Below are 26,714 nucleotides of genomic sequence, written 5' to 3'. Positions count from 1 at the left end.
CATCTGCACTGACTCATCAAGCATCAGATGAGGGCAGGAAAAGTGTAACAGACAAGCCAGGAAGGTTTATAGCTGGCGAAAAACAAACTTGGACAAACAAAGGGAACTTTAACACATATTTAAGCTCTTTCTCCATGACCTTCACTGATCCTCAGAAATGAACGCTAAGGGACTACGGGAGTAATTTCGACACAGCTCAGAGCAATGACACATCTGAATAGCCCATTCACCATTTTTGCAGCATTAAAAGCACCTTTGCTGCTGCTGCATTCACTGTCCCAATTCTGCAAGGAGCTGTCTGTTGACCACAGGCAGTCTCAGATAAGGGAACGTATATGGGGTAAATTGGTAGCCACATGCCCCCAAACAATTAAGTGACTAAAATCCAACTAAGAGGAGCTGGATTGAGTAGCATATGAAATTAGGAGGGAGAAAAAGGGGAAAAGGGTTTTGCCACTAAGAGAACTATCAGAGCACAGAGTGAAAGAAAAAAAAATAATCTTTTGAAGCATTTCTGAGAAAAGTGCTGAGCTCAGAAATTTAAAAATCTCGCTTCTCTTGACTGTCACTGCAGCAGCTCTGACAAAAGGCAGGAAAGAATTTTTAAAAGTAGATTTCACTGCTAATACACAATGCTGCTGACTGCAGAAAGTACACGTGAGGTTCTAGGTACATGAGCTGGAAGCAGAATTTCTTCTGTTTTACTAAGCCACCTGGGTGAGGTTTCAGGATGGGGCACGGGACATTATGTGCCCCTGCTTCAGAAAGTGCCAAGCAGCATACACTGATATGTTTTTTCACCTATCTCATTGCTATTTATTCCATGTTTCACTGCTAAGGCTCTATTTCTGCTAGCCTGGGACATATCCTTAGCGTGGGGTAGTTCTGATATCACTGTGTAGCTATGTCCCAACACAGGCATTAAAATTAAACACCCTCCCACTCCATCCTTCATCAGTCACAGATACTTCATCTCTTCTGCAACTCAGTGAGGTTGCAAGAGAAAACTGGGCAGAATTTAATTGTCCTGGTGAAAATTCCTGTCAAGCCACCAAGATCCAGCTGAGGATCTGGGAATTCCTCAACAAGCCCGTGTGCATTGTTTTGTTTGAACTCCCTTTTTCTGGCCATCAGCTGCCACAGTAAGATAAAGCTGCAAAGGCCATGGAGATAAAACCAAGGAGCTTCTCAAGAGGGATTACAGAGCTCTGGAGCAATGGTCAAGGACATGGGGGGCAGGTGGTTCTCTCCTCCATCCCGTTGGCTTGAGGAGCGGATGAACCACGCAGGTCAACAACTGTTTGTCCAGTGGCTGCCAACAGCAGGGATTTGGTTTCTAAACCATGGGACTCTGAGGATTGAGGAGTGCTAGGAAGGTATGGAGCCACGAGACCATGTGGGTCAAAAGCACCCTCACCAACAGGCTGGTCAACGTGGCAGGTGGGCTTGTAAAACTTGGTGAGGAAGGGAGGTGCATCCTCCCATGAAAATGGTCTGAATAGAAAGGATTTGAAGTGTACACCCTGGTTGTCCGTGTTCTGGAAAAAGATGAAATCCTACTTCTCAATGGAGCGAATCAAAAGAGCACAGGGGAATACCATCAAATTCCTACCTCTACTGTCAATGATTGGCTTCATTTCAGAAACCTGTCCATGATTATCTTCTTCATCTGAAAAAGACACCTTTTTCTTCTCATAAAGACTGCCTCCCAGCAACAGAGAGTGGAAGATGATGGTGAAAATCTAGTTTGAGTATCCGAGAGCTGACAGCTCAGGATTCAACCCAGCTGTGTACAACACCCACATTCCTCCTGTGCAGATGCCATGTTTGTTTTTTTTTGCTAACTTTAATTATGCACGGACTATATTATTTGCCTTGGTGCAAATATCAAATCCATGAACCGGGAGGCTTGGGTTGGCTTAATTTCAAGCATATTTAACTATTTGTGTTTACTTTTCATGGATCACATCTGATCTGCAGTGGGAAACCACCATGTATTCCCTTGAATGTCAATATCCTGCTACATGGAAAGAAGCCAAATGTTTCTCAAGTGTAATAATATTAGGGGCTAAAACAAACCAAAAAAGAAAAAAAAAAAGTCAAGTGGATCAAAAAAAAAAAAAAAAGGATTTTACAGGAAAAGAAGTCAAAAAGCATATTTTCCCCTGTGAGTAGTAAAGCAGAAACTTAGACCACTTTTCTTCCCCAAAGAGAAATCTGAGACTTCTCTGAGTTCCTATTATTTAATTTGGAAAAGCTACAAAGTGATAGTCATGGGAATGAAGTCTGGAAGTCAGCCTTGTAAGAGGGATACTTGGTAAAGACTAGTGTAGTATTGCAGAGTACCCTATAAGAAAATTTGGCTACAAGAATGCTGGGGTAGAGAAACATGCAGGGACTCAGAGTAGGTGTCTGCAATTAAATAAAAAAGCAAAAATAAAAAGAAAGCTCTGACCCAGCTTAGAAAACTGTGATTTAGTAAGAAGGAAAAAGCAGGGAGATGCATGCAGCATGCAGGAACACTTTGGGATGGCACAGGACTACCCAATGCAGATAACCCATCGAAGAAGAAAAGGACAGAGCTTGTTTGGTCATGTACCAAGAGACTTAACTGCCTTCAAGCCCCAAAATGTTCACTGTGAGCACATGTGTAAAACAGCATAAGATCTAATTTTTTTATTTTTTTCCCTTCAGGCCACTCTTCCCTACTGATACAATGCCAAGAAGTTTAATTAAATGTCAAGTGTTGCAACATTTGTGCTCTGGGGAGGGGAGAGAGAAAGCACTGGCTGGCACTGAATTTCAAGTGCATATCATCACCATCGCCACCTTCACATTTCCTTAGAAAAGCGTCAACTTACCTTTCCTTTGCTGATTATAAAGAAAGTGTCCCCTCGAGCACCTTGTCGGATAATATACTCTCCGCTTTCATAGTGTGTCTGCAAAAAAAAAATAAATATATGACCAAACATAATCAGATAATGTTATTCAGTTGATAATTTGGCAGTTTTGCAAGATAGTGCTTAGGGAAACATAACCCTGGTCCAATTTTATCCAAGTCTGACACTGTTTGTGATTTAAGAATTGTCCTGTGTCGAGAAATATAATAATTAAAAAGAAACCATTTCTGGCTTGCCTATTTTTCTTATTACTGTGCTAGTGCCAGCTTTTGCCCAGATGAATTATCCTCACAGCCTAAATCCACTTATTCTAAGTAAACCTGACACAGGCATTTTTGACAGAGAATACAGTACACGAACTGAACTGCAATAATATATTTGTTGTAAATATAGTTCTCTACCTAAACCACCCGAAAGCCTGGTATTTTATCAGCACTGCCAGCAAGGGTTTTATTGAATAAATAATTTTTGCTCTCCCCCTGTTACTATAGTAGTTTAATCTGTCTTTTTTTTGTCTTATTTTATGGAATATTTATTGCTAAATTTCTGTCATACCTTGTCAGAGCCTGCATCTAAACTTAATAGGATAGCTTCATCCCTTGAATTACCCCATCAAAATCAATATGCATTTATACTTCACCAAAAAATAAGCCAATATGTTCTAAATAAAGGCTCCACACAAATATTTAACCCTCCCACCCCCAAACTAGCAGATTCTTCTGAGGTGCTCTGCACCCTGTGAATTCAACAAACATCCGTTCAACAGCAAGCAGAGGTGAGCAAAAGACCAAGCATCTTCCCCAAATTTCCTACTGCTAAAATGAAAGCTGTTGTTTTAGTCAAGCCTCTGAAGAGAACGCAGACGTGGCTGCAGGTGTCAGGTCTCCCATGTCCCAGCACTGATTTGTGACAAAGCCTGCCCCAAAATGCCACACGTGCCGAGCCTGATGTCTGGGCCTCAATCAGCAGGATGAGCTGCACCAGCTGCTTAGCGCCGAGAGCCGCAGTCCTGCAGCCATCTCCGGATCCTCACACGAGTCCTCCCAACCCTCCCATTCAGGCTTCCACAAAGGGAATGGAAGGAGAATAAAGTTAGAGCCTGGAAGGATCCAAAGCTGTCTCTGGCTTTAGCAGAGACAGCTTACCTACCATATATATATGGTAGACAACTTGCCTATATATATATATATTTATTTTTTTTTCCCTGGTCTGTAGACTTATTCGAAATAAATACTGCAAGCCCTTCTCCCCACAATTCAGATCATATTCCTCCGGCCCTTTGATCAGTTCCCAGTCAGGCAGCGATTTCCATTCGCTTGACCCTCCCATGCCCTTCCTCTGGTTCATGCCTTCATCTTTACATATTCCAAGCCCATCTCTCTCATGGCTAAATCCAGCATGAATCATCCAGTCTCCAACAATGCTCTGACTTGTCCTCCGAAATCCTCCTTCTCTAACACAAATCAACTCATCCGCGTGCTTTGCCCGTTCTTACCAAATTATTTCTGTGTGCTTACACTTGAAAGCACTGTGTGAAGTAAGCAAAGCACATTAGTGCTCACTCGTGACACGTGCAAACAGAAGTAATTCCAAGCCTCTTGCTTTTAGCCAGACACATTAAAGGTACCAGCATGGTCTCTGGTACATATGGTACCACTATACATCCTCTGAAGAAAGCATTTTGGCAGGTATGCTGCACAAATTCATGGCATAGCTGATTCATGTTTTAGGAACACAAACTCCAATTCACATAGAGAAAACCAGTTCAAGAACAGTGGGAGAACAGCAGGAATTCTGACAGCTTGACACTGGTGTGGTGGCACATACAAAGCAATAACATTTAAGTTAAAACCACAAAAAGGGAAGTCAATAAATGAGTCTTCACTAGCCTTAGACTGACTCCATCACTATTTCTGGACCTGCCTCTGCAAGATCAAATGTAATGGCTGAGATCCAGCAAGCTGCTAAAAGCCAGGCTCTACTGAAGGGGATCCTTCTGATGGAGATAACCATCAGTCGACATCTTAAACTCTAGCTCCAATATCCTGTATACAACTGGTTAAAGAGTTTCTGAATTGCTTTTAAAATAGGCAATGAATATTTCTAACCACCTTTGCAATCAGCAGATAGGTAAATAGAAATGCACCTAGTGAAACACCCCGTATTTTAGTTTAGAGCTCAATTTCTTTGATTGACTTTTCCTCCAGGAGAAGAGACCCTGGACTGAGCCAAGAGCTCTTACCTGAATACTGTATTTTCAAAGGCAATAAACAGCGCAGTGATGAAAGTTAACTTAGTGTCTTTTTCAGTGAAACCTAAGTGTCACGTAGGTTTTTGAGTATACTTCTAAAGACACAGAAGCTGCTCTATTCTCGTGTGTTTTTTTTTTCTTTTCAGCAGAGAAACAGAGCTGAAGGTCCAGCATGTAGATGGAGTGCAGAAAGCCCAAAGAGAAGCAGGCAGGCTGCAGAAACACAGCTTGACAAAGCCAAGACAACCAGGTAGAAAAGCGAATAGTTTCAAGGTCTTGTGTGTAGGGGAATAAAACGGTTCTAAGTCATTGAGGTCCCAGCTTGGCATCAAAATCTTCACGAGTCAGCACTCAAGAAACAGCAAGGATAAAGCAGAGAAATTACTGTCGGGAACAGTCGCCTACCAGCAAGCCACTAACATGTACTTTATAAGCTCTGGTGAATGGGGATAAATACTCACTTCAATGAATTATAAATGCTGCAAGACCTGGACCATTCATCATGCTAACCAGGCTGTTGTTTTACAAAATAACACCCGGCCCTTGTGGTATTTCACAACAGGGCAAGAGCTGCTTTATCCCTCTTGAACAGGTAGCAACCACCTGATCAAACCCCTCAATGCAGAAAGCCCTGAAACATGGCTAATGCTGCTGTAAAGCTTCTGCACTGAGGGAATACCATGGTGCCAGGTGAAGGGACGGAGCTGAGGCTAATCCCCACATGGCGTGGAGATGCCTGCAGCAAACATCGAATGCTGGGATGGACATGGAGATGCCAGCACTGAATTTCTCCCCAGGGGAGATGGATCTGCTCCACTCACATGAAGAAGCCTCCAGCCTGTCTCAGGCTTCATTTTCTATATAATCCAACCTTTCCCAGTCTACACCAGTAAGGGGGGACAAGGTTCTCCTCCGCAAAGCACAGAGGTCCGTGGGGAGCCTGCGGTGCAGAGTGCCAGACAAACAAATGGCCCAAGCACTCGTGTCTGCATCAGGAACCAGTTCCGTGCTCTAACAGACAGCTTCCTCCTCAGAAAAGAAGTGATAAAACCTTTATGTCCTGGGGTTTCTGCTTTCTGGGAAGTGCAACACATCCATACTTCAAGACTGAAAGTTTCTGTAAGAAAACAGAAAGCTCAGATTCTTTGTTAATGCTTCTAGCTTTGGTTTTGCTTTCTGTCCCATACTTCATGCAATTCCTGTGAACATTTAAATACTCTTGTTCTTCAGTGATGAGAGAGGAGCTATGGACACAAGGCTTCCATGTTTTCAGGGTTCCTGAGTCTATCCCATGAAGCAGAACTCAGAGCTCAAAACCACTGGATTATATTTACAGAAATGGTGCGTGAGGAAAGGAAAAAGCTAAGCTAAAAAAAGAGAAAGCCCTCACTAGCTTTCTCAGGGAACAAAGAACTGGTCCTAAACAAAAACGTTTTAATAGGAAACAAACCTGAATTACACATAAGTGAGAGAAATAGTCACATACTTACTACATACACTCATTTGTCCACTGAATTTACTTCACGTGTACCTAGGCAGGCCTGGCAGGAGCTGGACAAAGAGCAAACAGGCCGAGAGAGCCAGCCCAATGAGCGTTTCGAAGGCACTGGAGCATTTCTCGACTGCCCTCAGCCAGCGCTGTAGCAGCGGAGCCCTGCCAGCATTTCAGAGCAGCCCACTTTTGAGCCTTTCAGCCTTTATTACCCCTCTTTTTCCTTGGCAGTTCTGCATAATACCGAGTTGTTAATTCCTGAATCCTTGCTCAGACAACGGTCAGCTTCTCATCTCTTGTATAGTATCAAAGGCTTTCAGATCAGGAACATGATGTCCCCTCATCCCTTTTTAAAAACAAAAAACAACAACAACAAAACTGGGAATTCATAAAAAATCTATGATTAATAAAAGAGATATTTTTTAGACCTTAAGAAGCTAAACTGATAGGTTTTTTTCTTGTTTAATTGTTTTTTTTATAACTAACACAGAAAACCTTTGTAACAAGAAGACCTGTGCAATCATCTGCTTGTCTTTGTACTTTTGTTTCCTCACCAAAAACTAACACAGATTTTTCTCCTCTCATAGTTCAAAGGGATCATTGGATTCATCTAAATAATATCAGAAAGGGAAAGATCTCACCTGCAGGAGCCATAGCCTGTCTGGGCAACCCTTTATCTTCATGCTCTCTTGTCACAGAGCACCAGGTCATGCTAGGCAGGCTGGAAAGCACAGGTTTAAACAGCACTTTTCCTGCATTAGGCACCCAGTTTGCGGCTTCTGAGCCAAATGAAAGAGCAGTTTTAAAAGGGTTCTGGGCCAGCCCATGCATTGGTAATGCAATTTCACTCTGAGGAGGTTTAACTAGAAGGATACAAATCAATAAACAGAGTTGGCTCTACTTACACCTGTAAGCAGTAGGCTTCAGCTAGCAGCTAGGCTGACTGAACGTTTAAGGTGGATTACAAGCAATTCAGACAGTGCAGACAGAGCAGCTGACTTGTATTGATCTTGATATTAGGAACAGCAAGAATTTTATCATCTGAATCAGGATTGAGTAGTGAACACCAATCCTTAAGCTCTCCATTACCATCAATGCTACCAGCACTCCCACTACTCCCGGGATTAATATTTACAGCAAAATCCTCAGCACATCTGGGATACTAAATTTACACTACCAGGATGCAACCACACACATCAGATCTCTCAGAAAATTGTTCCTCAAACATACATGAAAGCTACTTGGTGCCTCCAAGTGAGATGCAGATACGGTGAATACCTCCCGTACACTGAACACGTTGAAGTCTAGGTATCAGACAAAGAGTTGGAGTCAACATCAAGAGTCAACATCAACATCAAGAGTTGGATCAACATCAGTCGGAGTTTCACTTCAACTCTTGCAGTAATTCTCCAAATTTTCTCCAAATAAAAGAGAGAAGATGTAAATAAATGATATTAAATAAATAAATAAATCCCTAAAGAAGGCCAGTTTCTATGCAACAACACTACATATCAGAGCCAGACCTTAACCCATGTCATGCAGTACCATGTCTAAATGGCCTTCATGACCAGTTAGGTTAAAATCAACCTCAACATACAAAGAAGCTTGAATATTTTGTAAGATATCTTTCCCAACCTAAATTAACACAAGTTCTGGAAGCCATCCTTTTCTTTAAAGTCTTCCTCTGAGTGCCAACCAGCAAAGCAGATCCCCAGTTTGCCTGGTAATCACAGCTTTTATAATATTTTTTTTACCTTTTTTTTTGTTGTTGTTGCTGTCAGTTTGACTTAAAGCCTAGCAGAAATCCCAGCACCAAGGGGAAAAATACTTAATTAGTGGGATTCATCAGGTGAGACACTGGTCAGCCCCTCCAGTGTCCTCTATGTACACCACAGGACTTGCATGTGAGGAACAGCCCACGGTCGAGGCAGGCTGTGCTGGGAAAAAGGAAACTTTTTCCCAGCCTCATGAAGCCCTCCATCTCTTGCAGAACACCTGCAGCCCAGCTCAGACTAGGGAAACACCCCTGTAATTAAACCTCTCTTGAGAAGCAAACGGATTTTTCTGAGACCAGCCTTGAACACCGACAGAACTAGGAACAGCAAGGTATTAGTCCCATAACCGTCTTTTTGTGTTCTCCTAGTGTCACTGAGCTCTCTGTGTGTGAAACCACAAGTCCTCACCGAGCAAAACCTCAGCTGAAACAAGACCCAAGGGAAAGAAGAGCTTGTCTGAGCAGCTGCAAAAAGCTCTCAGCAATCACCCGATGCCACCCCTCTCAGAAAAGTTATTTGTGCACTTCATTTCCTTTGCCAGCTGCTAAGCAAATGTAGCATCACACACTGCATTGCTTTCTCCTCGTCTTTGTCCTTCTTTCTAATATACCATCATGGCTGGAACAAGAGGAGAAAGTCTGAAATCTGAATTTCTGCACCTTGTCCTTTCCGGAGGCGTTTCTATCACAGCGCTGCATTGTGCATGGGAACGACTCACAGCTCATAAACTCAAAATGCTGCACTAATCGGAGGAAAAAAATCACCTTTCTTACTTCCCAGGTCTTTCCACCCTCAGCGCAGAGAAAGCCCGGGCTTTGCAACTTCAGACAGCTGGGGGAAGGCTTTGGTCCACCAGCCTTATTTTGGCAACCACCAGCTTCATTCAGGGCTTCTGTTCCTGACCACCACCAAAACCTACGGAGCTTTTAAAGCCTGCCAAGTGTTGACACAGGCCGTGAGGAGAAACCTTGACACTAGAGCCCAACCCGATGGTTAAGCTTCAGAAAACCTCATTTTCCTCCAACTGGATGCCTTTGACTTCTGTGTTTGCACTGAGAACATTTGAAAGAGGTGGAAAATAGATTTAATGTTTGGAGTGCTACGTAACCCACGTCGGCTGTGGCGCAGAGAGGCCAAAATCCTCTAAAAGGTCACGTAAGGGGAACAGAAATACAAAGGTAGCTTTGAGACGAGGAGCTTCACCCTCTGCAGCCAAAGGCTCTATTAACAAGCCTCAGGTTTGCACCGCATAAACCTGTGAGGATAACATGGGCTTGATGACAGTTCTGAATGTACAATCCATCTCCCCCAAGGTGTATTTTTTAAATACGTCTAAGTGCGTTATTTTGCTGGCTGTTCAAAAAATACTCACAGAACCTCAGCAAAACTCCAAACGTAAGAAGCTTGCAGAATACTTTTGTTTCTGTTCTGGACTTTCTGCTCGAATTTTTTTTTCCCAAGTCTAAAATGACCACAGCAACAGTAGCAAAATAAAACTTTTAAAAGTTTATTTGCTAGAAAACGTGGCAAAACCCATTTCAGGGTAATATTGGTGTAATGTACTGAATTCTTTAGGAATCATAAAACTTCTTTTTTTCTGCCTTTAGGTTGAGTCCCACTCTCACGAAACATCTAAAAATGATGGAGCAGAAGGGTAAAATCATCCTTCTGTTGTCCTCTGCTTGCTGAGCCTGAGAATCCAGGCGCAGCCAATGGGCCTGGTTTTTGACACTCTCTGCAAACAACAGCTTAGCACAATATTACGTCTAACAAATGGGGAATTGAAATTTGGGAAGGGCATATGATTGATGGGAATCAAGGGTTGTTACCTCATGCCTTTTAATTCAACTTCATTGCAGAGCACAGGGCTGGAAAAGCAGACGAGGGAGGCAAACACCCCAGAGGGTGCTGCTTGCTCTGACCTGCAGTGGCACATCTCAGCAGTGATTAGGACGTTATTAGCATCCTTCTGCCTTCCCAAATGGTTGTGAACTTCAGCAGGAAACCTGCAGATGAAACTGCAGCAGCCTGGGTTTGCAGTCTCCCGTACTGATTCAGCTGGCTCTAACTGAGCTGCACTACCCTCCAGGAAATGTTCCTCTCTCTCAGAAAAGGACTACAAACTTACTTTTCCTTCTGCAAAAAAATCAAACTAGCCCCTTGAATTCAAATCAGAAATCTGTGTGCGCTTGTCTGCAAGTTGAAACTGCGTTGTAATAATCACAGGAGACTGTCACCTTGGTAAAAGCCTTGTGGTAGGCTTTTTATTTGTGCTGCACTGATTCGCCGTGGCTCTGTAATGGACTCTGTCAGTGATGAGAATACGTGCTCCTCAGCACATTTTGCACAGCCTGGGCATCTTCACGAGTAGTGGTGCCTCCTGCAGCTTACATTTTGCTCGATTCCTGCACCATCAACCCCCTGATCAACACCAGGTGTAGTGCACCAAACGGGACTATTGCTGCGTGGGCATTTGGGTCCAGCACACTGGAATAATACAAATTGCTGCACACGGTTGGTTTGTCTGTCCTCTGCTGCAGTTGCCTCAGCATCCTCCTGAGATAGGAGGTAAGAACCTGGTAACAACTCATTTCTTTTCCAGAAAAAGGCAAAAGGCAAATGCTGCAAAATAACAAGCTACAATCCAAAACATGTAGCAGCTGATATGCCAAGAGAAACCTTTTCCTTAGACTGAGAAATAGGTTGGTGGCTCACCTCCTAACACCAAGATATAAATTCATGATTTGAGAACAACGTACCGATTTCTCCAGATGAAAGGAATATAGCATGGAGTACAGTAGCAGTCCAAGAAGCACACTCACCAATTGTTTTGTTAAAGCAAACAAGTACAGCCTATGACAATTCCACTGGGTACAAAACACAATGAATAAAACATCAGTCCTACAGCACTCCTCTGCTGCTCCTGAAACGTAAAGATGTGATACATGTTCCTAATTTGAAGTTCTTTGGTTAAAAGATTGCTTTAATTCCCTGTTTCTTTTGGAGTTTGGCACTACTATTCTGTAAATTTGAATTTCACCATGTTACATGGAGAGCTAGCAGGGAGGGGAGCATGCCACACAGGGATGGAGCTGGGGCTGGTATCCTCTTTTGCTTCCTTTTCTCCAGAATTCCCCCTGCCAGTGTCCCACAGACATGCAAGGAACTGAGCTGGAGCCAGCCTTTCCCATACGACCTGCCAGGCAGTACCCAGCAACACTGCTGAGGGCGAGGCAAGGAGAAATAAGGCAATAAAAATGTAAATTACATGGGTTAGACAGAAACTCAGGCAACTTGACATACTTGGTTTAGAAATTATTTAGATAATTACCAAACTGCAATTTCAAACTCTGACCAGAGTGCTGACTTTGTTGGCTGAAAACTGCCAGCCCTGAAACACAGGTTGAGTTTTTACCATGAATTCAAAACTTTTTCATTGCCCTGTAAATATGGTTTTACGGTTGTGGTCATTTAGGAGCTCGCTAAGCTTCTCACATGAAAGGAAGAAGTCCTTGCTCCTTCTAGGACCCAGGGTGCACAGCTGATCGATTCTGTTTCCATTTACACAACAGGAGTTAGGCTTACAACACCAGAACAGCCAGTCTTAACAGCTCTCTTCATGGTAATGAATAACAGATAAAGAGAACCACTTGTAATTTGTGTGCCATACGTACTTGAGATTTATGTGGTCTCTCACTGAAAACAAACGTGCCTCATTGAAAAAGTCCCGAAAATGAAGCAATACTGAGGAAATGGGTATGAGGAAGGTTTAAACTTCAGTGGTATCATCTTCTTAGGCTCCCTCTTTCCTTCTCCTTCACATCAGCAGAGTCCTCTGGTGAAAGAAGGTTCCTCTGTCCTCTTCCCTGTAACTGTAAGATTCACTCAACTCTACATACTGAGCCTTCTGCTCTGCCTTGGCTATAAACATTTCTTGGGTGAAAGCAAGTCCTGCTGTCACTGTCAGGTTTCTTTCCCAGCCTACCATCAAACAAATGGTCTTGAGCAACCCGGAGCGTGTTTAGGGACTCTTTTAATGCCTGTCACATTGGCTGAACAGCAGATGCTGTCTTGAGCAGATGAAGATTTGTTGAGCTTCAAAGGTCATGCACAGTTACCTCTAAGGCTAAAGGATGTCACAGAGTATCAGCTATCAGACGGCAAGCCGGGATGATGTGGGCTCTGGGAGTCCATTAGGGTTTGTATCGATGCCCTGAGACAGCGTTTTGATTCCTAAATCAGATGTGCATGTGCATCTTTAAGGGAAAAAGTGGAGGAAGGAGCATCTCAAAAATGCATTATTTAGTTAAATGAATTATCGCTAAATAAATTTCCTGCCTTAATTTGCTCTAAAAGTAGACACAAAGCATTAGAAACCACATTTTCATTCTTGTTCCATCCACATTGTCACTGTAACACAGTCTGACAACCGATGTTGGAGAGCCATCAGGTTTCCTAAACCTGGGAGGCAACTGCCTTTTGGCTCCTGAGGCACCGAGGCAAACATCTGTTTCTGTGTTTCTGCCCAGAAAACACATTAAGGCACAAACTGATGTCACCTGCTGGTGCAGGAGCCACCACAGTCCTGACCCTGGAGCCTGACCTTGTCCCTGCTGCCCCCTGAGGTCGCCTCCACAAGTAGGAGCAGACAGTGCACCAAGACAAGAGATGCCCAAGCTGCTGGCTGCAGCCCAACACCTTTTTATAGAGGACATCACTAGTGGAAGCCAGGAAATGCTCCTTTCTGGAGGTATAGCATCCACCTGCCTACATACATAGCAAGGACTGATGTGGAAATATAAGACGAGAAAAGAAGAGACGAAGTAGGTGGCAGTGGGCCAAAAAGAGGATTGGAAACTGTGGTGCTCTTGGAGAAAGACCACATGTAAAGATGCTCAAAGGATGAGAAAGGAAGGATGAGGGCTCAGAGAAGGAAGCTCAGCCCTGCCACCACACGGGTATTTGGTATCGCAGGAGGCCACCAGAAGAGATCAACTGCAGAAGTGCTGCCAGTGGGGGACAGCTTCATTTCCTCAAGTGCAGAGAAACAGGAAAAGAGAAATAAAAGTAGATTAACAGTCAGGACAATCTTCTGAGAAGAAAGAGGAATTTCAGAAGGAGGAGAAATGGAGGACAGAGAGGATGCCAAATAGGCTGGAGAGTTCAAAGAGATGCAGATGGGGATGAAGAGGGAAAAAGGTCAAGAGAAATGTCAGAGACAACTCTGGGTGAGGTAGCTCAGGGATTAAAAGAACACACAGGTGGTGCATGTGGGCAAGAGCCGTGTGTGGGGACAGGTGAAGGCAACTGGAAGAGAAGCCTTATAAAAGAGGCTTGCTCCAGAAAACATGAGAGGAGCTGATACAGACAAGATTTCTTCCCAGGAGAAATGACGGCGATAATGAAAGACAGCAAACTAGCTGTGTGAAAGTTGCTGGTGACGTGAGGCCACAGATCCACCACTGAACTGCGATGAAAAAAACAATACTTCGCCTGTTGGCTGTAACAACCAATTCGCAGATAATGAAGGGGAAATGCAGGGAATTAACTGCGTGAGAAGCAATCAGAGAAAGGATACCTAGGCAACAGAGTGGAATTAATCAGTTACTCTGACTAAAAATCAGTGAACAGTTAAATCAAGTCAAATTTAAGTTAAAAATATTTTATATCAAGTCAATTGCATGGGTTGATGCCGACTCCAGAGGGAATAAAAAAATTAAGCTGCCCATTGGAAATCGTAAGCTTTAACATGACAAAAGGAGTACGTCAATGCCTATGACAGGTCACACACATTGAATTTTGTTATTCCTCTTTTGTAGAATTCAAATCTCTATTTGAACAACTCATGTCCCGTGACGCTTGCACCATAAACCTGTTGCCGCAGCCCAGGCTGCTTCCCAGCGCTGAGATGGCAGCGCCCTCCTGCTTCCCTGGTGGCAAGGGCTGGAGCTTTGCTCTGCTGTTAAACACCGAAACCCAAAGGTCCCCATCATCCCTATGACAGCATGTTGACCCCGACAGCTTTGTTTTGAGGAAATGCAGCCAGCAACCAACTGCTCTTACAATGCTGTGTCACTGCACCGCAACGTTTCGCCAAAATCGCAAGCAACTTTTTATAAGGATACGGGGTTTTAATTAAATTTAAATGAAATGCAAGAAAAATAGCCTCTCTTCTCCTCCTCCTTTCATGAGCAGCTCTGTTTCTGCCCTCTCAGAATGCCTATGAGATGAAAGAATGAAAGAATGCCTATGGAACCATTATTTTCCTCCGCAAATCTCCAAATCAGTTCCACGACCATTAAAACAGCAATGACTTCCTTGCAAAAATTAAATTGGAAGTAAACTATGCAAGTCAACAAGTTTCTTTTTTTTTTTTTTCTTTTCATTTGCAACAATTTTTAATGCTTATTCATAAAAGTTATTTGTATTGTCATGAGGATCACAACTAATTTTCTAATCTGTCAGCAGGAATAAAATAGCATAGCAATTGAATATACTCAGCCACTTTTGAAGTAACCTCCAATGAAGCACATTTTGTTTTTGTAATCTGAAGCATAAAAGAGAGTCTACTTTCCATATCCAAATGTGCTTCTTTAAATTGTCCTTGCGAACTGAATTTATTGACAGTAAAATCTTTAAAAGCATTTGATTTTCACTGAAACGGGTAATTTTGCCCATTTAGTTCACCAGTTTCTCCCAGTTTGGCAGATTCTTTAGGGTTTTTGGTATGTGACAATCAGCTCTGACTTAATGTGCGAGCACTACAGCATCCAATTAAATACTACCTAGTGCAGATTTTGCTCCCTTCTTTACCTCTGTGGATTTTGTCTGTTGATAGAAAATATTATCCCCTTACCTAGATTTCTCTCATTAACTGTACAAAGAGAAAACTGAAGTTTTATCAGCCTGCACACATACAAATTTCAGGCTCCACTCCCAATTTGCCAACAACTGCTCTGGATTACACTGAATTTTAGAAGTGAATTACATTGGTGTAAGCAAAATAAAGCACCTAAAATATACTCATTACAGCAATGATGGGTAAACTTTCACTCTGAATGTGCACTGAAATATGAAAAACAGAATGCTCTGTTATTTTATATAGAATAAAACAACTTTTATCAATGGAAAGAGAAAAATGTAAATACTTCCAAAAGTGACAAGGCTTAGGCTTAGACAAGGAGGGCTTAGGTAATTCTAGCCAGGCCAATTTGAGTTTTGCTACAAAGCTGTTATGCAGAAAGTTTTACCAGACCTTTCCAGTGCCTATGATTTATTCCAGACATTTGTCCAACTAGTAATGAAACATGAAACTAAAGTCACATTAATTATTCAGAACACGATAAAAACTTTAGATTACCAAAAGATAAAGCATACAAAGAATTAACCCTACACCACCAACATCTTCATCTGGCTCTCATGTACTGACTAGTCATATTCTTATTTGACTGAATACATCTATTGTGTGCTTTAAAGCATTTTTTGGAGTATATCTTACTAATAGTCCTAAAAAGAAAAGCAGAATAGCACTGGGAAATATAATCTAGGTCAGATTTCTGGCACAAAACACAGCACTGCTGGTGGACAACTGACTATTTCCTCACCAGGCAGGGACAGCGTGCTGATCCAGAGACTACTTCACTAGATTTTGAACTCCAAAGCATGGCAAACTATTATCTTTTGTGGCTTCCCCTGCCAGGAATTTGGAAAATTATGACTTGGGACTATCGCAACAGAGCCAGGATTGGCCACCATGATGCTTAATAAACCCCACTCCTCCACAGCCAAGGAAAACCTCCACCCCAGTCCAAGATTACAGCCTAAGACTGCGTGCTAGTAAAACCAGGCTCATTGGTCATGTTTCCCAGTCCCACACAGCAGGCAGGGATGGGAAGAGCAGAGTACAGCTGTTCCACCGACACCCTGATTTAGGACATCAGCATTTTCCTCTGCAGCACTACCATAAATTTTCCCAGCAATGAGCTATTTTTGCACTCATCTTCCCTCTGAATTACCAATACAGTGTTATTTATTTATTATTATTTTTTAAATATTATTTTTGAGATACTCAGGACTCTTATTTTTCAGCACGAACTGTTAACAGTGATTGGAAGAAGGGTGTCTGAAGGACGCAGGTCTCCAGTAAAAGTTCCCTTCATGCATTTTTTCCATGCCCTTCAGGTGATGAACCAAAGGCAGACTAAACGGCCATTCCCAAGGAGCCCACAGCTTAGCAAGGAATTGACTTTCAGCCTTTCCCATTTGTATCTGTGCCTTCCCAACGCACACCTGGCTTTTTACGGGGACTTCCCCCCTTTGGGATGCCCAGACAGGGGGAGAGCTGTGCTGGGATCAGGCGACCGCCCAAAACTGCAGCTGTCCATTTGGACCCAACTGTGGGAAATCCAAGTAGGAAAGCTGAAGCAGCCCATCTGTGTTACTGCCCCCAAGCATATGGAGTCATGGCAGTCGCTAATATTTCATTTCTAATGCTAGGCATTTGTTATCAAAGCTGCACGCTACAGCTGAAGAGTCAAATGACTTGAACAAGGGGATCAAAGTGCTCTTTAGTGCATACAGCAGGAGCCTTTGGGGAGATGCTAATCTGACCCCGTGTGCTGTGACCCACCACCTCCCATCTGGCGTGTAAGCCTGAGGATGCCGAGCGCTTACACTCTGCGAAGGTGGCTTTCCTTCCTGTCCTCAGCGTGTCCCTGAGGTCTGAATACAAGTACTCTGCTGTAAAAGTCATTTTCAGAAAGACAGCCAACCTCATCTTCCTGCCACACTGGCAAGTCAGGTCCAAGCATTTGTAGGATTTCCTCTTGCCAGAAAGCAATGTAGGAACACCCTCACTCACATTTAATGGCACGAGGAAAACTTGTAAATGCCACCCAGTGCTCTTGGCGTACATCTGTGGAGAGACCGGGCTTTGCCTGTACCTTTCCAAACCCATCATCAGCAAGGGAGAAAAAGCAACTGTGGAGAGGGCAGCACAGGACTGAATTATGCCAGACACGATGCCTTCAGCCACATCACCCTTTGGATGTGGCCACACAAGCAATTCAGGCCGCCTAAGGTTTAGGTTGCTTACAATTGTACCAGAGTACCCGAACCCTGACCCTTCTCCACGGTTACGATCAAATGAAATATCATAAGTGGAAACATCACACAACCAACAATGAGAGCACATCTCTTACGGGGACCAGCCTGAGGCTTAAATTTCACAATTTCTGGTAGTCTCTTGTGGCAATGCTTTGAGATGACAAGTCTCATTCCTGTTCTACTGTTACAGGATCCAAACTAATATACCCCAAAACTTGTAGTACAGTCCTGTGTTCCTATTTCCATAATCCCCAAAGATTCCAAATGAAAGGTTAAAACTCTCAGCTGTGCTCAACTCCCTGAAAGCTTTAAGGATTAGGAACGCATTTTTTGAGTTTCAAACCTTTTCAGGGTCAGTATGAGCCATTCACATCAGCTCATCCTCGGAAACACACAAAACCAAAATCAAACCCCTTCTCATCTAATTCAACAACCTGTTACTGAACCAAAAAACTTCTCCTCCAGCAGAAGGACGTCCCATTTCCATTGAAAGGCTGCATGGGAGGATGATTTAGCCATTACCGAGCATCTGTTCCAGTGGCTGTTAAGAGGAAAATCTGTTTTATTGATGTTTGCTTACTTCAACATCCAGGTTATGTACTTGGTAGGAATTTGCTAGAGGAACAGGCCACCCAGTAACAGTTTGGGGTGAGCTGAACAGCTTTTCTAACTCAGGGAAGACTCTGAGTTTGCTGTACCAGGACTGCTGTTGCAAGCAGATGAAGACGCACCTGAGGGTCGCTGTGGTGCCCAAAGGGGTTGCTCAGGGAGTGCTGTCACTACAAGCATTTCAGTTTTCCTCCTGGCTACTCCAGTACTCCTGGAGAGGAGAGAGGGCTTTGGTGAGCAAGGGCTGGCATGCAGAGCTTAGGAGATGGCTTTGGTGAAGAGCACAGCAAGGATGATTCAATCAGCAGGCAGCCCTGTGGCACCCAGCACTGGCTGTGGCATTGCCTCCCCTTGCAGGCCCCAACTGGGGGACAGGATCTGCCCCCTGCGGAGGTGGGGAGTGCCACTTTGGGCAGCTTTGCTATAAATTCTCCATTCAGAAGGACAGAAACAAGTTTTATTATTTACATTTTTAAGACATCTCAAATGCTGTTTTGCTGCGTTCTGCACAGTATGGAAATAAGGTCATTTCAATTTTACCACATCAGTAACTCCATTTCTAACGCCTTTCTCCCTTCCTCCAGCAGCGTACTCTGGTGGCTATCTATTAAGATATCCGATGCCTACTATTTCATGGATTAAGGACGAAATGGATTTCTGCTATCATAAAGACACTTTTCAATTACTATTATTACAACTGTGAGATACTGCAAATACCGCACCAATAGCGGGAAATAAGAAGTTATAACCAAACCCAAATATAACCCTGAGACCTTAATTGAATATTTGATAACATACAGGCACAAAAATGAATTCTATACAAAAGAGTACCACTTCCCAGGGAAAATAAACTCCCTGAAATAAGAAACACCTGCCAGCTGGGGTGCACTTTGAGAAGCCCCCACAGCCTGTGGAAAGGAGGAACGTCCCCATGGTGACATTTGCTCTTTTGCTTAGCACAAAGCGGCGATCCGACGAACAGCTCCGTGGCTGGAGGCTCTGCAGCTGGTCCCAGCTCAATATCCCAGCGCAGAGCAGGGAGCCATGGTTCAAAGTCCAGCCCAGAACCATGCCTTGGGTGGTCGTAGATGTCTCCATGGCCTCGTTTACTCTCCTCTGGATTTTCCTAGTTAATGCCTGGCATGACTTGCTCAAGACTACAGCCTGCAAGCCAGCCTTGTTCAAAATGCCAGTAGGTGTCACTGTGGGCAATAGTATAGAAGCCGGAGGGAAATGTTTGAATCAAGGGGAAAACACCCATCAAGTTAATTAAAGTTTAATATAATTGCTAATTATATTTTTTCTGCTACTATAGATAAAGTGCATACAATGCACTTTCTACAGATAACAGGAACTTTATTAGAAGCAACTCACTTTTTCTGCTTCGTGCCATTTGAGGGTGGAGATTGGAAATCATGTCACATTTGCAAATCAGTACACGGTTGGATTTGGTTTCTTTGGTTCCTGAAAACAAAAATGAAGCGAGTCTGGCAAGCTCCTTGCCACCAAAATGAGCCTACGTGTGTATACATGTATATGTATTTAAATAGTCATATGGGGGGTGAAGTAGGGACTTCTGGAAACTGTTAGGATAAACTCATTTCACCAGACCAGAAATGGGGACGTGCACTCTCCCTGCAGGCTTCCCATCACAGCAAGCTAAAGCCCCACAGCCTGCTTCTCCCTGCACCTGCACAAAGACACAGAGCAAGCACCTCACCAGCATGGAAACTACTATATGCATCTTCAGGTGGCTGAGAGTGCTTGGGCTGTTAGAGCAGCTGCTACTAGAATCCGATACCAGCCCTACCCATGCTCCTTGCAAACCAAGGGGCTGATGCAGGAGGCAACCAAGACTGTTACAGGTGTTTGTGTGCTTTCTTTTTATTTTTCCTCATGTTATTCATTAAGATGTATGGAGTAATACATCAAAGCTGAAGGTAATGCTTGTGTAATTCATCAAAGCTCTCTATATAGCATTAAGTGAATCAGTGGTGAAAGCATTATTTCATTAAAAGGGGAAGAATGTGTTGTATGAAGCTTTACTCTGCCCGTCAAATTGGAGCAAGACGATGCTATACCTTGCTGCTGATCATAACATCACTGTGAACCAGTTCACTTTCAGAAGAGTACTATTCATCAAATGCCTGTTTAGCAACTGGAAAGAAAACACAAAATGCAGGAGCGCAAGGAAATCGAATGAAGCTGCTAGGCACGACACCAACCCATTGGCCCTGACCCATTTACAGGTAAAAAGCAAAATATAAAATGCCTAGAAAAACAGAGTCCATATGCCTCTGCCTATATGATACAAAATGCTAAAAATCAACCCTGCTGTTGCAATTCTGTTTTTTTAAGTGCTCCCTTCCACCAAAAATAGAGTTTCTGACTTTTTGGCTGATGCAAAGCACTCACAGTCTAAAGACATTGGCAGGATAGTGTCTGCTCTACAGTGCATAACCCTATCAGGCTTACAATGACTCTGGCAGGTAGCTAGAATTTTCTCCTTTCTTTCAAGCTTACTTCATGACAGATAATATTTATCCATTCTTTCCAATCTCTTCACACAAACAAATCCACTGTGCGTTTCGACAGCCAGGCATGCTGCAATGCTTCTTACAAACGGCAGCAACCTAATAGATACGGGAAGATGAAGCACATGGCTGGATCACACAGGAAACATTTACTTGATCTTATGAGTTTCATTGTGACCCCCCTGTTGTCCCACATGCTATGAAAAATTCAAATCCATTGGCATGCCTGAAGTCTGCAAATCTGCTTATGCAAATGATAAGGTTCACTTACATCTGTTTTTCACACCTATGAAATGCTGGAAGTCATCTAATATTAACATTGATTCTTTTTCTTTTTTTCTTTTATGGCTGAAGAATCCATTTACAGATAATACAAAAATATATTCCAGATAGGCCAGAGCCAGTTTTAATCCAATCTGTCAAAGAGCAACCATGTATGCCCATGAAGCTGCATAACGCTGGTGTGGTGATGCCAAGTGTAGCAGCTTTATAAACAAGCACCTTATCAGGGAGTTATCACAAAGAGGATTTAATCTCCGCTCAGTCCATTGTTACCAAAAAAACCCACACCACCTGAAGTCTGAAGCAGCATTTCACTGATTTATTTTCTGATCTCCAGGAAACTGTTCCATGACACTACCATTGCCACGTGCCCTGATGGCAACCACATCCCAGCCAAGTGGCTTTTTTCTACCCACTGACCTAGGTGAGAGGGATTTATTGATGAGAGAGGGATGCTTAATGCAGGGGGAGAGTGTAAAAAACAGGAAAGGATGACACTTCTCCAGGGGCAGCTGGAAACAATGCTGAAACTCCTTTGAACAAGGAAGGCACATACACACACACACAAAACAAAACAAAAAAAAAGCAATAAAAACACGTCACTTGAAAATTCAGACTGAAAATGGGAGTCCCCATTTGTTTTCAGGTTCTTGCCATTCCTATGATGCTATTTCACAGCTCTATCATCTCTGTTGACCTCTGCAGGCATTCAAGGAGTAAGACATTTAGAGATTTTTAAGGCTGTGCTTCGGGTGCTTCTGCCAGAGCTGCACCCTCAGGAGGAGAAGCAGCCCAACCATGGGTTATTATTTCTACGGAAGGAAAGAAATATGTGAATGGCTCCAATCTGGTGCTGTTTTGGGCAATCCATGTTTCCATTGCCGCTTTCTGCCATGATCCCCCACCCCCCAGCCAGACCTCTCCACCTTCTCTCTGGAGACCTCCAGCACTGGCTTTTCAGCCTTCACTGCTGGATGCTGTTCAATAGCCAGGAGAGCTAGCATTTGATCCTAATGAGCGATCTATAGCTTCTCTAGGTGGGAGGCACATCCCAGCAGTTCTGCTATTTGCTGTTCTTGATCTGTTTAAATACTCGACTCCCTGCAAAGGCAGTAACACTAGTGCAGAAATTGCTCTGCAACAGCCCAGCATGCCACTGTGCTGTATGAACTGTTGATGAAATCTCTTCTAAAAATCCTGCCCTCCTGAATGTCTTTTAGGATTCTTGCATAGATTTACAGTCGCTTTCCATATGCACGTATCCACCATATAGGGCCATAGGAGATGCAGTTCTCCAGCCAGGGCACCTCAGAAACTTTAACCTGTCTTCAGCACATTTTACAATTTTCACCAGGGGGGAAATAAAAAATAAATAATAATTAAAAATATATAACAACAACACAAAACATCCTGTCTTTGTGGCTTATGAAATAAGCCCAGAGAGAAGTGCGGCAGTACTTCTGACAGCAAATTAAGAAATAATAAATCCCTGCTGTCTGTGGAGCAATCCAGCTCCCCATGGAAAGCCTCCAGAAAAGATTCCTCCCAAGCAGCTGGGATTTTCAGTGTAAACGCAAGCTGCTTCTTGAGAGATTTAAAAATTAATTTCATAAAAAACAGTTTAAAGAGATAGCGTATTTCCTCAATTGGAAAGAAGGTTTGGCAGAAGCCCTCTGTGGCTGCAAGGTTTGCATTGCTCACTGACTGTATCCACTGCAAATACTCAGCAGGTTACAGAATCATTAAGGTGGGAAAAGACCTCCAAAATCATCTGCTCCAACCATCCCCCTACCACCAATGTCACCCACTAAACCATGTCCCTAAGCACCATGTCCAACCTTTCCTTAAACACCCCAAGGGACAGTGACTCCACCACCTCCCTGAGCAACCCATCCCAACGCCTGACTGCTCTTTCTGAGCAGAAATGTCTCCTCATTTCCATCCTGAACCTCCCCTGGTGCAACTTGAGGCCATTCCCTCCAGTCCTATCAGTAGTTAGCTGTGAGAAGAGGCCAACCCCCAGCTTCCCACACCTCCCTTTCTGCAGAGAGCAATGAGGTCTCCCCTGAGCCTCCTCTTCTCCAGACCAAATACCCCCCAGTGCCCTCAGCTGCTCCTCACAGGACTTGTGGACCAGGCCCTTCATCAGCTCACAGCCCTTCTCTGGCCACGCTCCAGGGCCTTGATGTCCTTGCAGTGAGGGGCCCAAAGCTGAACACAGCACTCGAGGTGTGGCCTCACCAGAGCAGAGTACAGGAGGTCCCATCATGAGAAGAACTGAAGCTGTTAGGCAGAGCAGATGCAAGGCAGGGCTGTCTGCAAACAAAGACACTCGTCCTGAGCATTTTCAGTCCAGAAGTCATTTCCAAAGTGGTGAAGTGGCCTCACACATGTTCGCTACAGGGGTTTTATTGGTGAAAACAGGGCTTCAATGGTAGCTACCAGAGATTTTGCAGAGAAAGAGCAAGGCGACCACCACCATGCTGACCCACATGGTCAGCAGCAGAAACCACAGAAAGGATGAGGGCTGGCAAAATTGCAAGGGCAGCGGCTAACTTTTTAATAGCTAGGGACGGATTTAGCTGGGACCGTGGTAGGGAACAGAGTGCCTCAGGGACTAGAGAGTACTCATGCTAAGCCGGAGACAGAGCCCTAAACACGTCTGTGTCTGGTGGTGAGCTGATGCTCATGAGAGCTCGCCACCCCCCTGCAGCCCTGCCACCTGCATGGACCTGAGAGTCCTCAGCGGTGAACAGGAGATGTACAAGCTGTAGAGAATTTTAAAAATCACCCTTACCACGTTTTGCCAAGGCGAAAACGCTGGAGCTGAAAGGAGAGGGAGGTCCCATCCCGTCCTCTGCTTGCCTGTGACACTTGAAACACTAGTTCTCGCTGATGGTAAGGGGTCACATCACAGCACAACTAACACGAGCTGAATTGGAAAAACTGGCATTCGGAGAGGCTTCTCTGCACTAAGCCTCCCGTTTGTAGCAAAGTCTCAGGCTTTTGCCTGTTAAGTCCAGACAAGTCTAAGCTGAGGTCTGCAGGGTGCCAAGCTAAGAAGCTCTTGCATAGGTGATGTGTTTTGTTTATTTTCAAGGTATATAACACACAACTCATTCAAAGTCTTGGCCCTATGGATGCAGAATTTTTATGTTCGTTATGATTACAACATGTAAATTTTGCAAAGGACAGAGATGCTAGCATCTCCTCATGGGTTTATTAATAAGCCTATATTTATACTAAAGCCTACATAGATAACCACAGAAAGTTTTTCCCAGTTACAAACTATTTTCTAAAGAAGTCCATGTGTTCTGTTGGTATCGATAGCTCCAGTGTTTCCTGGTGCTGACAGTGTTACGCACTCTTCTAGAAAAGCAATACAGTTGAGAAAAAGGAGCCAGTCAGTCAAGGACTCAATTACAATTTCCCAGCACCTTTATTTTAACCAGCAGTACTCTATTTTCCTCAACCACAGTCATATGAACCAGATAAATATTTAGTCCTGTTTATCTTGGGTATTCACACGAGTTTCCATTTCATGAGACATGCTGCTCCCTCCCTTCTGATTTTCCATCCCCGTTATTCATGCACGACACTATTTGGTTGATATTTGTTAACTGAGGATCAGCACTAACCCAAAGGCAGCTTCAGCTTTCCATTCGATTCCCACCAAACAAAAGAAATGCAGTGGGGTGTGCCTGAGGTGGTAGATCTGGCACAAGGAGAGAAAAAAATAGTGCTCTGTATCAGTGTCATCTCATTTAGTCCTTCTGGGTTTAATTTCCACTAGGATAGAGTGGCCATGGAAACCGTCAAAATAAGTCACATGCATTTTTTTTTAATCAGGATGATAGATCAATGGCTTATTCGGTTTGTTTGTAAAATTTTATTTTAACAGACAACTTGTTCTGTATGGCTTCAATTTGCTTTCACATGGAAGAGCAGTCTTAAATACAAATAAAAGCTTATGCTCTAGTTAGACTGAGCCATTCAGCTGATACAGCTTTGAGTGTTTTTAAGAACTCATTTGTTACTCGCCCTCACCAGTCTTGACCTGAGACCACTTTCAGGCTGGAGGGTTTTACTGGGTTGGGTGGAAAGGGCACGGCCATAAAGCTACCCTGCCTCACCCTCAGACCTTCGGAGATGTTTCTCTAAAATGTGTTTGGGAAATACAGGAAGGGGCCAGATGGCATCAGCTCGAGGATTTTCCTTGCCCAGTATCCTCTCCCCAGCAGCAACCACAAGTCTGTGCTTTGAGAAGAGTAAAAGCAGGCCAAATATTTAAGGAACTTCTCCCATATGGTCTCAGCACCTAACTGCTTATGCGCAGAGGGTCTCCAGTTGGCAGTCTCCCGGTCTCTTCTTCAACCCACAGAATTTCTCTTCACCTGCATCAGTCTAGGTTTTGCATATCTCTTAACTGCTGCATGAAGGAATGCCTCCTTCATTTCTACCACTGCAGAACAACACAGCAATCAGGATGGTAATTATAACATCCACATGGATGATGAGGTTCCCAGCATATCTGTGGGGACAGGAATATTTAAACAACTCCTTCCCTCCACTGTGATCACTAAGCATGAGCTTATTTATAATTGCCTTTAAATGGTCAGTGCCCACAACAGACTGCAGAAAACAACAAAAAAACAAAAACAAAACAAAAAAAAAAGCTTAAGCTTTTTAATCAAAATGAAACCTTTATTTCAATGCAAGTATTCTAACAATTTTTAAAGTAAGCTTCACTGTACAGCCATGTCATTACATAGAGAAAGACATGATTTTTTTTGTTTCTCCCTAATATCTTTAAAAATTATATTTAGGTAATTCATCTGCATTTTGTACTCCGATAATAAAGATGATCTATTTTCCAGTTAACTAGCACTCTTCTTATTTTTTTTTAAATGCTGAAAGAAAATGTTTCTAGTTCTTTAAACAGCCACAGTTTGCAGAGGAAGGTACAGTGTACATACACTAGGTATAAACACATTTTACTGATCAAAAATGCTGCTAGGCATCAGCGCCGTAAGTGTCAGTCAAAGGCCCTATTCAAGAGCAAATATTCCACAGGCTGAAAGGCCAGAAAAAGTTTGTCACGTACATAAAAGAAACATGCTATTCTACTCCACTGCTCTAGACATTGCAACTGACTACTCTGTTGTACTCCTGCACATAATTTTTGCCAAATACATTTTATTTTCTAATTTATTTTTTTTTCAGTAGACTCAAAATGCTTGTTTTCTGGAGCAGTTGTGCAAACAAAGCTACGTGTTCTTGAATCTCATTTGGAAAGTAAACAGAAATAGAAATCTAGTATCAGAAACCGAAATTTGAATCAATCATGATTGAATCTGTTTTGTTTCCCTCACAAGCAGGGCTTCAACTGCATCCCATAACTCTTTTGGTAAATGCACTTCAACAGAGTGCAAGCTTTAATCAGAAAAAATAAAGAAATCTTTCCTAACAGAAACTTTTTACTCTTCCTTGTTTATTTCTAATTCCCCTTAAATCTAGTTTGTGTCTTTAAGTTAGAGCACTATTCATCTGCTGCTGATCACCTAAGCATAACCGACTGTCATGCCCTCCATTTGGAAAACTGCTGGCTCCTGCAGGATGGACGAGGATTACATTGACCTGAGGACAATTCTCAGTCCTATTTGTAAGAAGTATTAGTTGTATTGAAAACTGATTCATTTCGTATATTTCTCCTGTTCTATCACTGTTGCCAAGTGATTCTGCATAAAAGAAGTGCACACAGACTCT

At 43.2% G+C, this 26,714-nt stretch overlaps 1 protein-coding gene across 6 annotated transcripts in view; it reads right to left on the bottom strand.

Moving 5' to 3' along the window:
* The window catches only part of PRKG1 (protein kinase cGMP-dependent 1), a 449,368-nt gene that overhangs the window by 130,320 nt on the left and 292,334 nt on the right, over positions 1–26,714 (bottom strand). For all 6 annotated transcript variants that reach the window (XM_068689510.1, XM_068689508.1, XM_068689507.1 and 3 more), the window contains one exon: positions 2,862–2,939. In XM_068689510.1, coding sequence (XP_068545611.1) covers positions 2,862–2,939 — 78 coding nt within the window. The remainder of the gene's footprint in view (positions 1–2,861; positions 2,940–26,714) is intronic.

This window comes from Anas acuta, chromosome 7 (genome assembly GCF_963932015.1).
Source record: "Anas acuta chromosome 7, bAnaAcu1.1, whole genome shotgun sequence".
In the NCBI taxonomy this organism is placed as follows: Eukaryota; Metazoa; Chordata; class Aves; order Anseriformes; family Anatidae; genus Anas; species Anas acuta.
The sequence above is the reverse complement of the archived record's forward strand: the minus strand, read 5'-3'. Positions and strand labels throughout refer to the sequence as shown.